Source organism: Hibiscus syriacus, unplaced genomic scaffold (genome assembly GCF_006381635.1).
Source record: "Hibiscus syriacus cultivar Baekdansim isolate YM2019G1 unplaced genomic scaffold, ASM638163v2 tig00000910_pilon, whole genome shotgun sequence".
NCBI lineage: Eukaryota > Viridiplantae > Streptophyta > Magnoliopsida > Malvales > Malvaceae > Hibiscus > Hibiscus syriacus.
In genome coordinates this window covers 250,430-264,678 of record NW_024061831.1, presented here as the reverse complement: position 1 = coordinate 264,678, position 14,249 = coordinate 250,430, and the positions used below count along the sequence as shown (strand labels likewise).

The 14,249-nt window shown below is 34.3% G+C and overlaps 1 protein-coding gene and 1 pseudogene across 1 annotated transcript; both read right to left on the bottom strand.

The window, feature by feature from the left end:
* Nucleotides 1-4,825: 4,825 nt before the first annotated feature.
* Nucleotides 4,826-6,654, bottom strand: LOC120115840 (syntaxin-51-like). The gene is made up of 6 exons (XM_039136447.1): nucleotides 6,593-6,654; nucleotides 5,930-6,148; nucleotides 5,521-5,723; nucleotides 5,344-5,444; nucleotides 5,214-5,258; nucleotides 4,826-4,960 (listed from the first exon to the last, which is right to left on the bottom strand). The coding sequence occupies exons 2-6, from the start codon at nucleotides 6,142-6,144 to the stop codon at nucleotides 4,826-4,828; spliced, it is 699 nt and encodes a 232-aa protein (XP_038992378.1). The 5' UTR covers nucleotides 6,145-6,148; nucleotides 6,593-6,654.
* Nucleotides 6,655-7,819: 1,165 nt separating this feature from the next.
* On the bottom strand, nucleotides 7,820-13,097 carry LOC120115976 (annotated as a pseudogene).
* Nucleotides 13,098-14,249: the final 1,152 nt, after the last annotated feature.

Sequence of the window (14,249 nt, the reverse complement as noted above, 5' to 3'; positions counted from 1 at the left end):
CTGTTTATGTGGTATAGATATCAAGGTAAGAGAAGTATTGATACTCTCAAGGTAGTATTGATACTACCAGTTTTCTCAAATTCTAGAATGCAAAATAGGTACCGATACTCAAAGGAGTATCGAACTACTTTATAAAGTATTATCGATACCATGATCATAGTATCTATACTGGTCAGGCCAAATGGCTAGTGACGGGTAGTTTATTTAAATATAACAAAGGAAGTATTGATACTCATTAAAGGAGTATCGATACTCCTTGTCCTTAGCATTTTTATTTTGCATAAAAATTATACCCAACGGCTCCAAATCATCCCTAACGGCTAAAAACGACCACAAACACATTCCAACATATAAAAACAAGTTGAACAAAAATTGAAGAAGTGTTAGAACACTACCCAAGAATTCAAACACGAGAAGAGTTTTTCATTTCTATTTTTATTTCTCATGTAAATATTTTTTGTTCCCGTGAGCTTAATTCTTTGTAAACACCTACCTTAGAGAGGTTTTCTTGTTTACATTTATTATCCTTTGTGTAAAGGGGATTTGTTCTAGATAATCCTTTGAAACGCTAGGGAGGTGTAAGGATTATCTCTTTATCCTTGAAAAAGAAAGAACAAATTAGTGAATTTGTTGGAAAATCCTTAGTGAGGAGCTAAGATAATGGATGTAGACTTAGTTGAGAAGTTGAACCACTATAAATCCTTGTGCAAATTGGTTTATCCTTTTACTCCTTACTCCTAGTCTCAAAAAGCCAATTCACCCCTCTTGGCACAATTTTCGATTGATCTTTGAGCTTCTTAAATCTCAACATTCGTTATACACTGTTAATTCTTTACCGGATTCTAGTTGGGTTAAAATCAATGCTTGGGTAGAACAAACTTTAATTGCTTAAAACTCTTATGGCACCTTTCATCCCAAACAAATGGAACTCTTTTCTTAATTAACTTTGTCATTGGCGCGGCTATTATTGAGAACCCTTTCGTGAACCGACAGTAGTATCTAGCAAGACTTAAGAAACTACAAACTTCGTCACATTCCTTGGCGATTCCCATCCAACACTACTTGAATTTTCTGAAGGTCCACCTAGATTCCTTCTGTCGATACTACATGGCCCAAAAAGGATACTTCGGATATTTAAAATTCACAGTTCCAAAATTTAGCAAACAATTGACGATTTGCAATGTCTGTAAAACAATGCGAAGGGGTTGGTCGTGTTCTTCCTTTGATTGTGAATACACCAAAATATCACCTATAAAAATCACCACAAACTGGTCAAAGTATGGGTGCAAGACTCAATTCATTAAATCCATGAATGTCGCCAGGGCGTTGGTAAGTCCAAGTGGCATCACAACAAATTCATAATGAACATACCTTGTCCTAGACGTAGTCTTCGCTATATCTACATCCATAACCTTCAACAGATAATACCCGACCTCATGTTTATCTTTGAGAAAATGCAAGCTCCCTTAAGCTAATCAAAAAGGTCATCTATTCTAGGGAGGGGTATCAATTCTAAATGATTAACTTATTCAGCTTGCGGTAATCGATACACAACCTCATCAACTTGTCTTTCTTCTTTACAAAAAAGCCTGACGCTCCCCAACGAGAGGTACTTGGTCGAATAAAACCCTTCTATAAAAGCTCTTGAAGTAGGACCTTTAATTCTTTAAGCTGTGTCGGTGCCATGCGATAAGGTGTAATGGACAATGGAGTGGAACTCGGCGATACCTCAATACTAAACTCTAATTATCGATATGTCGGTAATCCTGACAATTCCTTAGGAAATACATCCAAAAATTCTCTGACAGTTCTAATATCCTCAAACAATGGACTTGCAACTCGAGTGTCAACTACATGGACTAAAAAAGATTCATATCCCTTCTCGATCATCCTCAGAGCCTTAATTGTCGAAACCAAACTTAAACACCCAAGAATTTCACTAACCATCATAACCTTAGTCCCATCGTTCTTTCTAAGCTTGAGCCATCTGACCTTGCACCTTACACTTGCATCATATTTTGAAAGCCAATCCATGACTAAAATCATATCAAACTCTCTTAACGGCAGCTATAACATATAGGCGGGGAAAATTTGACCGTGGATTTCATAGGACAGTGACGATTGATCTTGTCGACTAGGACATCCAACCCTAGCGAACTAGACACTCTAACTCTCATATGTAAATCCTCAGCTAAAAGGTTTCTTTCTTAAGCTAGGTCATAACATATATGAGAATGCTTAGAGCCTCTATCTATTAATGTTGTTACTGGAATAGAAAACACGATAAATATACCGGAAATCACATCGATTGTGTCACATTCCTTCTGAGCTCGTTCGACGTATTGACGAAAAACTATCCGCGGCTCCAAGCTGGCCACATACCTAGAAATTTACACTTTAGGTCCTCTTCCTATTATTTCTTAATAAACTCATCCCAAAATCTATCACTTCGGCCCTATGTATGGGTCTCGAGTCAACCCGAACTACTAACCTGAAGTTTTGGGTATTACATAAACAGCGCGTGGAAGGTTATGATACATCATTGTGCTTGTGAAACTAATAAGCTTGCCGATAGCCTTGCTCGATTGGGGCAGCGTGGAAGTACTGAAGCATCCTGGCTCTTTCAACCTCCTTCGGAGGTGTTTGTGTCCTTGGCTCTGACCTGGATACTTTAACAGGAATTCACACTCACTAGTCCTTAGTGTTCCCTCTTGTTACAAAATATATATATATGATGTATTTGAGATATTATTTATATTTGAATATTATGTAAGAATTTGTTTTTTTGGATTTTCTGAGTTTGTGTGGGAGTTATATTTTAATTTATTAATTAAAGATTGTGAAAACATTTTTTAAAATGGTGGCAATTATAACATCACATATGCGGTGCGAGTCTGAAGGACAAATATTTCATATTTTTTTATAAAAAATTAATTTATATTTATTTAATTGATACTTATAGATATATTATATGAAGTGGACAACGAAAAAGATATAACGAAGATTAAATATTAAAGCCTATATGGATAGGGATATAAAAACAATCTGACGAAAAAAGAATACAAGAGGAATACTCTCACATTTTCTCCATCCCGCCTTTGTCAGATTGTATCCTTGGTTAATTGTTAGTAGAGAGAGACAGATCACATATTGGGAGGAATAAGGGTATTTAATTTTAAAATAATAAGGATTTATCATGTATTTAATCTAAAAATTTGGGGAAATCTATTTTACTTAAATTTAAACTGATAAACCTAAAATACTATTAATATCCTAATTGTTAATAGTATAATATCCTAATTTAATTATATTTAAACTCAAATCAATATTATTAATAGTATTAATCGAATTAAAATTAAATCAATATTTTTAATTTATATAAGGTATCTCATTTTTACTATCCTGTGTGATCAAGTTACCTACTATTGTAATTTAATTTGAAAAAGAACACATTAAGTAATTTCAGTGATTAAAAAATATTATTTTATCTTAAGATTTTGAGTTCGAGTAACTACGTCTATAAATGTATGTATTATTAATAATTAAGAAAAATAGTGAACCTTTAGGGGTTGTTTGGTTCAAGAAAATTCCCATGGGCCACATTCCCATGTTTGGTTGGTCGGGAATCTCATTCCCGGTAATATTTTATTACTAATAGTAGATTTTTTGGGTATATTACCAGGGACTGTCATTACCTCCCTTTCTTAGGTATTGTTGGATTACTGGTATTTTGGAGTAAAATGCCCTTAATTTTTTTTCAAAAATATATTTCTTCTGTCATTGAATAATAAAAATTCTACGAAGGGTAAATCACAAATTTATCCTTAAACTATTTTAGATTTACAAAAAAAAATCTATAATTAAAATTTTATATGAAGTTCAAGGGTTAAAATAAAATTTTACCCTTTCATTAAACCCTTTTATATTTATATATATATATATATATATATATATATATATATATATATTTAATTTAAATTTTATGAATTTAATTTTTTTTAAAGAAAATATATAAATATTTCCAACTTATTAAAAAAGCAAATATATAATAAGGATAATTTGGTCAAATATACATTCTAATAATCTTTTATTCTTTTAACCAAACACGGTAATCTTACATTTCTGCTAAACCAACCAAACATAAAACACAACATTCCAGTAATCATATTCCCTGGTAATCTTACATTCTTACTGGTAATCTTACATTCTGTGAACCAAACGCACCCTTACTACTTGTAATCACCCCATACTATTAACAAAAACTAATGTTTTGAATAATTAACTTTACTTTTAATTTAAAATTTTGTATTTAAAAGGTCTGTCGTACATTTCTTTACATGTTGATTGTTATTTAATAAAATTTTACCTAAAGAGTTTTTTATTCTTTTACTATCCATTAATTAAATAAGAAAATTATGAAGAAATAACAAAAAGTTACTTTTAAACCTTACAAATTATGAAAAGCACGAAATGAAATGAACCAAAAAAAAAAAAGAGAGAGAGAGAGAGAACCAAAATAAAAAGGATCACGAAGTTTTCCAGACATTTTGGACACCAATAAGGGTAAGCTAAGCTTCTTGTTTGGGGTATAATAATAATAATAAAAAAAAAATTTCTCATATTATTATTTAATAATAATATTATTGTGATCTTGATTGTAATAATACGAGAAATTATTATTATTAGTAGTATTATAAATATGAATTTAAATTATGATTGTGATTATGATTGTAATAATAATAAAATTATTATAGTTAATCTAGGTATCACAGTCATAAAATAACTGTTTCAAATGATACGGTTATTGCTATATAATAATTGTTATTTAAATCAAGTATTTGATGAGCAAGTATATAACGACCACCAGAATTACGATTCCGATCACGGCGAAAGGCATGCACATACACCAGCATCTGCCGTTGAGGCGCCTGTTCAAAATCCCCATCTTTTTCTGCACTCTCTGTTACAACAATAAAAGAAGACAATTTTCTTCATAGATGAACTCAACCTAGAATGATCCAAGCATAATCATGTATTTAAATATTGCAATATTGTTCCCATGACATTCTCTGCATTAAACTCTTTACCATCATATGAAAAAGTATGATGCATGCTGCTTAACCGGAACGATATTCGCCGATAGACCGGATCGAATGAATAATTAGATGTATTAAGAAAGCATTCATTTATGTCATTACAGCAAGTGTTTTTACCTGCAGGTCAGAATCGGTGACATCCACATGTAGGTCGAGGTTGTCCTGCAGGGAAGAGCGCAAGATCATGTAAAGTTAGCGAATTGCGGACGATGAATCGATTCTTCGATACGAATTTAAAGAAACATACAATGAGTGTGGTATGCAGATCAAGTTCTTCACTGACTGCCAATGCGATGTGCTTTGTGCTCACGATTGTTTCCTCCAGCTTCTCGAGATCCTCGTCTTGTTCTGCTCGAAAACACATCGTCAAACGTCGATAAAACTAGAGCAATTTCACGTAGTAGTAGGAAGTGAAATAACTAGCCTTTCATTATTTGGCGTTGAAGACCGACAAGGCCGGAGTTATCCAAACCAAGTGTTCTACTCATAGCATCTGGCTTAGTTTCCGTCCCCAGCAAGGCATCTCTGTTAGCAATGGTTGACATGTTGAAAGCAGAAGCCATCTGATTTGCCTTCGACCTCAAATTCGAAGCCATGTCCTTGCGACGACTCATCTCCTTCTCTGTTCTGAAACCCGGATTATTGAGCACGATAAAACGTATTCGAATTCACAACCGACATAAGACATGATCAAAACACTAATCTGACATGTTCATGATAAAACGTATTCGAATTTGCTATCGAGCACACCGATATATCATTTTATAAATACCCTAAAAGACATCATCAGAACACTAATCCGACACCAATTCACTCCTTTGAAGGTGACTTACAATGGCTTCCCGGGAGGGCTAGACAAAAGGGACTGCAATCCATCAAGTCGAGTCCCTAAGATTGTGATCGTCCTTCGGATAGCTGATGCGTGACGCTGCGTTTCTGGTCCCAGCGCAGGATGTGAACTCTTACCGGATATCATGCCATTGATATCATCTGCAATTTTCACTGCTTCATTATAGTCTTTTATCCATGTGTCTGAAGAGGATGCCATTATCCTTGCACAAAGCAATAACAAGGACAATATATAACGGAAAAGCATAAATTTACACTTGAACATCATTAAGAACAATGAAAAAAAAAAAACAGATGAGAGTTAACTTAGCTACTTTAAGCTTGCAAATTGACCAAAGATTATTTCTGAAGAAAAAAATAACTTTTTTGGCTCAAAAGCTAAGGTATCAAAGTTTAGTTCAGATGATGCTAAATGAAGCTCAATTCTATGGGGACAAAAACACCTATATTTAGTGGCTTCCTTAATTGATTTCAGTAAACAAAAACTTTTTTGATTTTATAAAAAAGGGGGCTAAAAGAAGGAAACTTGATTAAAACCCCATTAGCAAAATGCAAACTTTCCAGTACTTCAATAAAATTAAATAAAAACCCATACCATAGAAAGGCAAATTTTAATCTAAAAAAGATGAAATCTAGGAGGATCTTACAATGATGAAAAGTAAAATTGGATGGCTTATTTATTAAACCCAGAAAGTTGAAAGTTTTAAAGATGGAATTGATTGAAAGAATCGGCATCAGCTAATTTTTTTTATTCAGATATGGAATTTAGGAATGGGGAATCGAACGAATGCTAAGCGACAGAAGCCATAGTCGACATTAACAAACGGCCAATTCCAGGAATTATTTGCTTCCTTGTTTCTTCTTATCCTTTAATCCAATGAATTTATTTAATCTCGAATCAAAACATTTATAATTTCTTTATATATGTATGTATATATATATAATCAGTCGAATAGAAAAGCCTATAATTCATCTTCTTTGCAGATGCATTTGGCACAGCAACAATCCAGAGAAGATTGTTCGAGCATGTCAATTTTGAGGAATCCAAAAGAGTAGCCATTGAATTTGAAGTCCAGCCTGAGAGGGGTTTTCCCAAGGTTGTTAATATGCAAACCGGTTTATTCGACGGCAAAACCGAAATGAGAAACGAGAGATGAATTTGGGCTTCGAATGGTGGAAGAAGTACAGCATGGCTTAAGAAAACAAACATTTTCAGACAATGTATAAAACGACTGGAATCTTGTTTCAAACAGCAGGCTTTATCTTCGTTTTCAGAAAATGTATATGGCAAAAACTGGAAACCTGGTGTTCCGACAATGTAAGGTCCCTTATGTACCAAAAAGTTACATTTGCAGGATGTTTAAACATTATGATTGAGCAAAACTCGACTCAATTCGAAAAATTAAATTTTTTTACTCAATTCAACTCAAATTGAGTTCGAATTATAATTTCATAAACTCGGCTTAACTCGAAAAAATTTCAAATTCAAATAGAATTATAAAATACAACTCAAATAACTTGAAATTTTTAGTAATTAATGAATTTATTTTCAATTTTGACTCGAGCCTTTAGACTTTATATGATATATATATATATATATATATATATATATCACAGAAATATATTTATATTGTACATATGGTTATAGAAGTGACTTAAATTGAAATCAAATAATATTATAATATTATAAATATTTACAATTAAATTTAAAAAACTTGAAAAATTGATTCAACTCGACTCGAAAAAATTTCAAATTAAGTTCAAGTTGTAAAATAAGACTCATCAACTCGAATAACTCAAAAATTCTTAACTCGACTGAATCGAACGCCTACCCCTAAATAGGATACTAACAAAAAGGGATCTCAGTGAGGGAATGTACAAAATTAACTCTGTTTATCAGCCATTCTTCAATGTATCTCTAGTCCAACATTTAACAGTTAGTAAGGAATGTTGAAATGTCGAAAGAAAACAATTTCTTTTAGCAACTCTGATTACATTAGATCGACATATAACACGAATTTTCCACTAAAACCAAGAAAAAAAATGTTAACTTCAATGGAAAAATGGATGAAATTCAAGAGGAGACTTTTGGTTGTTCCTTTGTCCCCATCTTTTCCTCGTGGGCCAGTAGGTCGGAGTACGAATTTAATGGCACCAACCTGGTAATCCTACAGATGATCAAAATCTGAAATCGGGATCCACATCCATTGCCCAAGCAAACTTCGCCAGAAGAGACTTGTTGAAAATCTGTGAAGCAACATATAGGCAAAGGAAAGTCGGTTGAATAACTCGTCATTCCAATACTGATAATTGGATAGTAGATATTGTTTACCTTCTCGATGGGAACTTCGTGCCGCTTGCACCATGCAACCGTGATCCTAGGGTCAAGGTAATTGATTTTGGATGTGCCCAATGCCACAGTTTTCAGATCCTCTTTAGTTTGCATGTCCCGGTCCATCTTCTCGATCTTTGCATTTGTTTGTGCAATCTTTTTCTGTATCCTGCATCAAACATGAATCAACGGAGGAGTTGGTAAGCAAAAATTTGTATGGAAGGCTTAACAAAGAAGGGAATGAGCTATTATACGCTTCAGGAGTCAAGTTCCTCTTCTGCTTCCCATCAGCATCCTTCAATGGCGGCTTCCCTTTCTTAGCTCTATCCAAATCAGTTTTTAGCTCTTTTAGAACATCCTACAAGCAATACAAAAGTCAGGACAATGGTTAAAATGGAAAAGCGCCAATTCGCAGAATAAAATGTTTAAATTTGAAACCACTCATGTCGGTCACATTTCCCGACAGAGGTATGGGAATATAACCCTCAAAATACAAGTAAAAACTTGGAAGTTTTCCAAGAAAATTTCTAGAGTAATTACCTTGAGTTCTGTTATTTTCTCAGTCAACCTTGACATCTGTGCACTATGAGATTTCGAGATACTCCGTTGATGATTACAAATGATGGCAACCTGCAGCAAGAACAATCAAAATTCTAGATACCAAAAAGTTAAAATAGATAACTTCCTCGGCTTGGCGTCTAGCCAGAAACAGTCCTTACCTCTTTGTTTGCTCGCTGATAAATTACTACTTTTTCTGCTACATCCCCATCTTTGGTATCTTTATTTAACTGTCATTTTTAACCAAACATGGGAAAATAGGAAAACTGTTAAAAAAAAATTACACTACAAAACCACAATGGCATGCTATCAAAGAGTTTGCCCACTTCATTGAAAGCTCTGAGTAGTTGTCTAAATATCACTGTAAGCATTGTGGTCCAATACATTTGCCTCACATACTGATGTCTCACAACTAGGCTAAGCATACATGCATAGTACAGTAAAATGCATGCATGTCATGTATAGGCTGGCATACCATATCATCCAATGTAATGGAAGCATTATAGGTACGGAAGACTTTTGCTGTAAGACCAGGCATGAGTTCCTTCAAATGAGAGCATTTAGTTTGCTCGTATCAAGCTCATCAAAAAGATCATCAGTTTTGCTTTTTCCTGCATAAAGGAGATATCACACTCTTTAGCTCAATTCATATCATAGACATGAATTTTAACCACGTGGTCAACAACTCACCAGTTTGAAACTGCCCAATTGCCTTGTACACAGGAAGCTCAACCTCTACAGTGTTCACATACTGAATTGAATCTTTACCGAGGAAGTCAAACTAAAGATCAAAACGAAAACAAAAATGTTAAACATGAACATTGGCTAGTAGGTAAATGACAAGCTGCCATAGAATTCAACGAACATCAATTTCCAAGCCTAATACCAAATACATATTAACTAAAACTAGCCGGTTTTAAAATGCGGTCTTACAAAAATTAGGCTCATTCCAACAAGTTAACAAAGAATACCGAATATCTCTTCTTAGAGCATGATCTGGCCTTACCTTCAACTTATTTGGAGGAATACATTCCACATTTCCTACTTTAAGCGTGCAACAACCTACAGTATCAGCTTCGTCGTCATCCTGCACATGGCCAAATCAGCTCGGACCCTTTATTTCCTCATTGAATTCAACCCTACCCACAGTTAATGTACTTGCATACAAATCAAAAGAAGCAGAAGATGGATTGTTCGTGGTAGACATGATATACCTTCTCATTACCCGCCCTAAGAGCTAATTTATCAATAAGATATGTAGCAACAGCTATTTGTCTCTTTGTAACATCTTTTGCAGTAAAATCTTTAGTATAAGCAGCTCTGATGTTCTTGATATAATCCTGCATTTAACGCACATATATCCATTTATAGATGGTTCACTAAATAAAAACTAAAAGCACCATCATATTGGTTATTACCTTCAGCAGCCTTGCTTTCTCATATTTCTCCTTGTCACTTTGCCCCTTCAAAGAACTACTGGCTGCCAAAAATACATATTTGAATTCTCTCGGATTAATGGGATCATTCCAGAAAGCTAACCATGTAACAGTATTGTCGTGTTTAATATCTTTCCATCTGCCAATCAAACAAAAAAGTCCCAGAATTAAGATAACTAAATTCTAAATAATTTCCAATCTTTTCATATATTCTAGAAAATAAACATTCTCTGTCTGACTCTTAAGTCTTAACCTTTCACCAGGGATTGGGCAATCTGGAATTGGGGCATCCTTTCCGATATTAATGGTAATGTCACATGGACGAATACGCCTTTTCAACTTTCCCATCTGATAAACAACAATAAACTTAAATAGCTAAACATACGAATCCCATAAACTGAACAATCAAACTAAGACGTAAAGTTTTCTACTGCTTTAAAGTTGTGAAGCATGTCACCGATACCTTTGGATGCTCTCCTCGACCTCGGAAAAGCCCAGGTGGTTCAACTCTGAAATTTCCTACCTGCAATCAAAACAACCTGAATTAGAAAAAGTAAAATGACACAATTGAAAGAAATCTATTATTTTTTGTAGATTTTGGTACTGGAGAAAGAGGAGAAAGAAAAATTGCATTACTCTCCAAAAACATTTTAGAATGAGGATAAGCAAAAACAAATTAAATTAAACCAAGAAGTAAAGAAGTTTTAAAAAGGATAAATTGAATTCTACACTGAAACAAAATCTTCACCTTCTCTTTGACACCATCAACAACAGCCACATATAAACTTTTCTTCTTTCAGAGCCTTCTTCTCCTACAAAAAGAAAACATGCTCAACAGTTATAAAACTTCATGATATTGTTATGAGTTTACTTTGAAGGAACCTGAAGCAATTAAATATTCAGGTTGCTAGGCAGATGTACAAAAAGCTTTAGAATATCAAAGCCAAAAATCATTTTGAACCAACTTACTTCAGAACTCATTTGCTTCTTCTTCTCTTTCTCCTGCAGATGCCACTCGTATATTGGAGTGAAATCACATTTTTCCAAACCTTTAATGATATGGTTTTTCCCCAGTATCTTACTCCAATCCTCCCAGAAATTCTTCTTGAACTGTGGCTTACTCATGTAATCTGTATCTTGCATTACAGCAAACATCGTTGCCACCTGCAGAATGAACAGACCAGGTTAAAATAACCAGGAAAAGTCAAATGAGAACTTTAACCTTTCATCAAATCGCAATAACAATAATGTAATCAGTTCTCACAAAAACACATGATAAGAACATATAACAATATAGATAGACAGACATATATAGATAGATAGATAGATATATAGATATAGATATATATATATATATATATATAGAGAGAGAGAGAGAGAGAGAGAGAGAGACCTCCTCTTGCACAGGAGTGAGATCAATTGGTCGTCCATCGTACAACATCTTAACCCCATGAGGCTTGTATGGAGGTGGGAAAATGACACCATTGTGAACCAAGGTACTCCACTTTTTCTGACCATCACCAGAACTAGGTGACAGCTTTGTGGACTTGCTATATTTAGAATTTTTCATAACTTTCTTCGACTTTTTATCTATCTTTTTAAATGATGAAGAGACAACTTTGATCGCTTTTTGCTTCATGGAGGATGTTTTACTGTTTGATGGAACTGACTTCTTTATCCGCTGGGAAATTGGAATATGGTCATCATCATCTTCAGCTTTTTCTGCTTTCACTGTAACTTGCTTGGATTTTATTGTTGTAGGTGTATCTGAAATCTTTGGCTTTTTAGCATAAGACTGATCTGATGAATTGCCCTTATCAAGAGGTCTCTTATCCAACAACACAGACGACTTTTGCTGCTTGTCCTTCATGATAGAACCATTCTGCTGAATTTTAGAAGCCATAGGTTTCTTCTCATGAGATTCACAAGGCTTACTATTCAATGTCCCCGAATTCGACTTCATTTTGAACCTTGCAGACAAAGGAGCTTCATCATCGGGATCTTCACCAGATCCTTTTATCTCAATCTTTGGTACCAATCGCTGTGATTGGGCAGGAGTTGAAGTGTTTTCCCCTTTGTTTCCCTGGCTTGAGATACCTTTAAGCCTTGCACTCAAAGGTTGTGAATCATCATCACTGTCACTGTTTGATTTGGTGGTTTTAATTGCGCTTTTCTCTTCCTTGACACCAGTAGACTTATTCAGCTGCGTTGCTTGTTTTGATCGGTCATTTAGTGAAGTTGATCCCTTAGAATTCATTACTGGAGATCTCACTGGTGATGCCTTCACAGATGAATTTGATGATTTCGGGCTCAAAACAGGTGATCGCAGGGGAGGTGACTTGGAAGGCGGGATGGACTTGTTCTGGGAACTGGAACTTTGACCATTGGGAGCTCTTGCATCAGAGGCCTGCCTCGAGGTATTATTCCTCTTGAACACCATGGGTCCATCATCATCATCATCATCAAAATCGTAAACATGTTTGGCAGGAGCCTCAACAGCCATTATCCGACAACGAACTGTGTTGGCATGTATATCAAATCAAATATCTGATTAAAACAGAACTGCAATTACTTTGGAAACAAAACATAATTTACATCTAAAACACTCATAAATCGAGAACAAATTGTTTTTTTTTTATAAGAAAGAGGCCTCGTTAAAAACACCCTTCATAACCGTTAAGCTACATGGTATCTTAACGGGCATTGGAAGGAGGATTGAAGTTACAGTACAAGCTTAATTAATAAACCATAAAACAATTAAGAATCCTGAAAAAAATTTCCTTTGAACACAAAATGCTTACCAGTTACCATACACATCGAGGTGCAAAAAACCATAAAACCCTGTAAAACATTCCAGTACAAAACTAAATAGGTAACAATAACAGAATAAGATCAAACAAGAACCGACAATACAAACCCAAGCTCGAAACAAATTCCATAAGGCAAGAAATACCCATTAGTCCAAACACCCCAAATTCAAAAACCAAACTAATAGTTAGCCCAATCATCGAAAATCTGCAAAAGGAAAATTCGTTTTCATTTAAACCCATGATTACAAAGATGCAAAATGTCACCAATAAGATCAGACTAATAACCTTCTAAGTTCTACCTAACTTAAAATGCCAGAAAAATTGGGCAAAAGCTTCCGATAAAGATAAACCTAACCAACAAAAATAGACCAATTGAAGAACCTTTTTTTCTCAGGAGAAGCCGTCAAGCTAAATTATTTTCTTCTTTACCCTAGAAAATTAGAGTTTTTTGCTCAGAAAATTAACCGAATAATATCAAACAGTTAGCTTAAAATAACCTAATTCATGATAAATTTACAAAGTTTAAAGCATTTAAGCAATTGGGAAAAACAGAAGATTAACCAACAAAAAAAGTTCCCAATTTTGAGTGAAGGTAAACCCTAAACTCGAAAGAAATAGGGGAGAGAGAAAAAGGGGTTCTGAAATTAATGGTCAAAGGAATTACCTTTGAAACAAAAAGATCAAAGCTCAGATAGATCGAGCGACCCTTCTCTATTTCTTTGTTCTTCTCTTTATCTATGTTTTTTTTTTCCTTTTTATTAAAAAATATATATATATTTCTTTGTGTTTTTTCTTCCTTCTTTTCTCTCAGATTCTGAGCTGTGTGCTAATTGCTAAGGCTAAACTTGAAACGATAAAGTTTAACATATAGACAAAGTGTTGCAGTTTTGGCAGTAGGAGAACAAGGCAATCTCAATGGGCCTTCGGCTTTTAACATTTTGGGTCTCTTTAGGAGTTTATAGGCCTTTAGCCCATTTTGTGTCCTTTAAATATTTGGTTAAACTATAAGTTAGTATCCAAACTATTACTTTTGTTCCGTTTTGGTACCTAAGTTTTTTTTCAAAGCCATACCTAACTTTTTTGTTAGCTTTCATTTTGGTATCCGATGTTAAAAACTTAACATTGACGTTGATCTGTCACCATAAGGTTGTGCCACATCATCATAAAA

Bases quoted from the DNA above. Each gene is read 5' to 3' on its own strand.
- LOC120115840 (XM_039136447.1), bottom strand. From the start codon at position 6,144: ATGGCATCCTCTTCAGACACATGGATAAAAGACTATAATGAAGCAGTG. The intron at 5,724-5,929 runs GTAAGTCACCTT...TCCGGGTTTCAG, and splicing joins AGCCCTCCCGGGAAGCCATT to AACAGAGAAGGAGATGAGTC. The intron at 5,445-5,520 runs GCTAGTTATTTC...GTTTTCGAGCAG, and splicing joins TCAACGCCAAATAATGAAAG to AACAAGACGAGGATCTCGAG.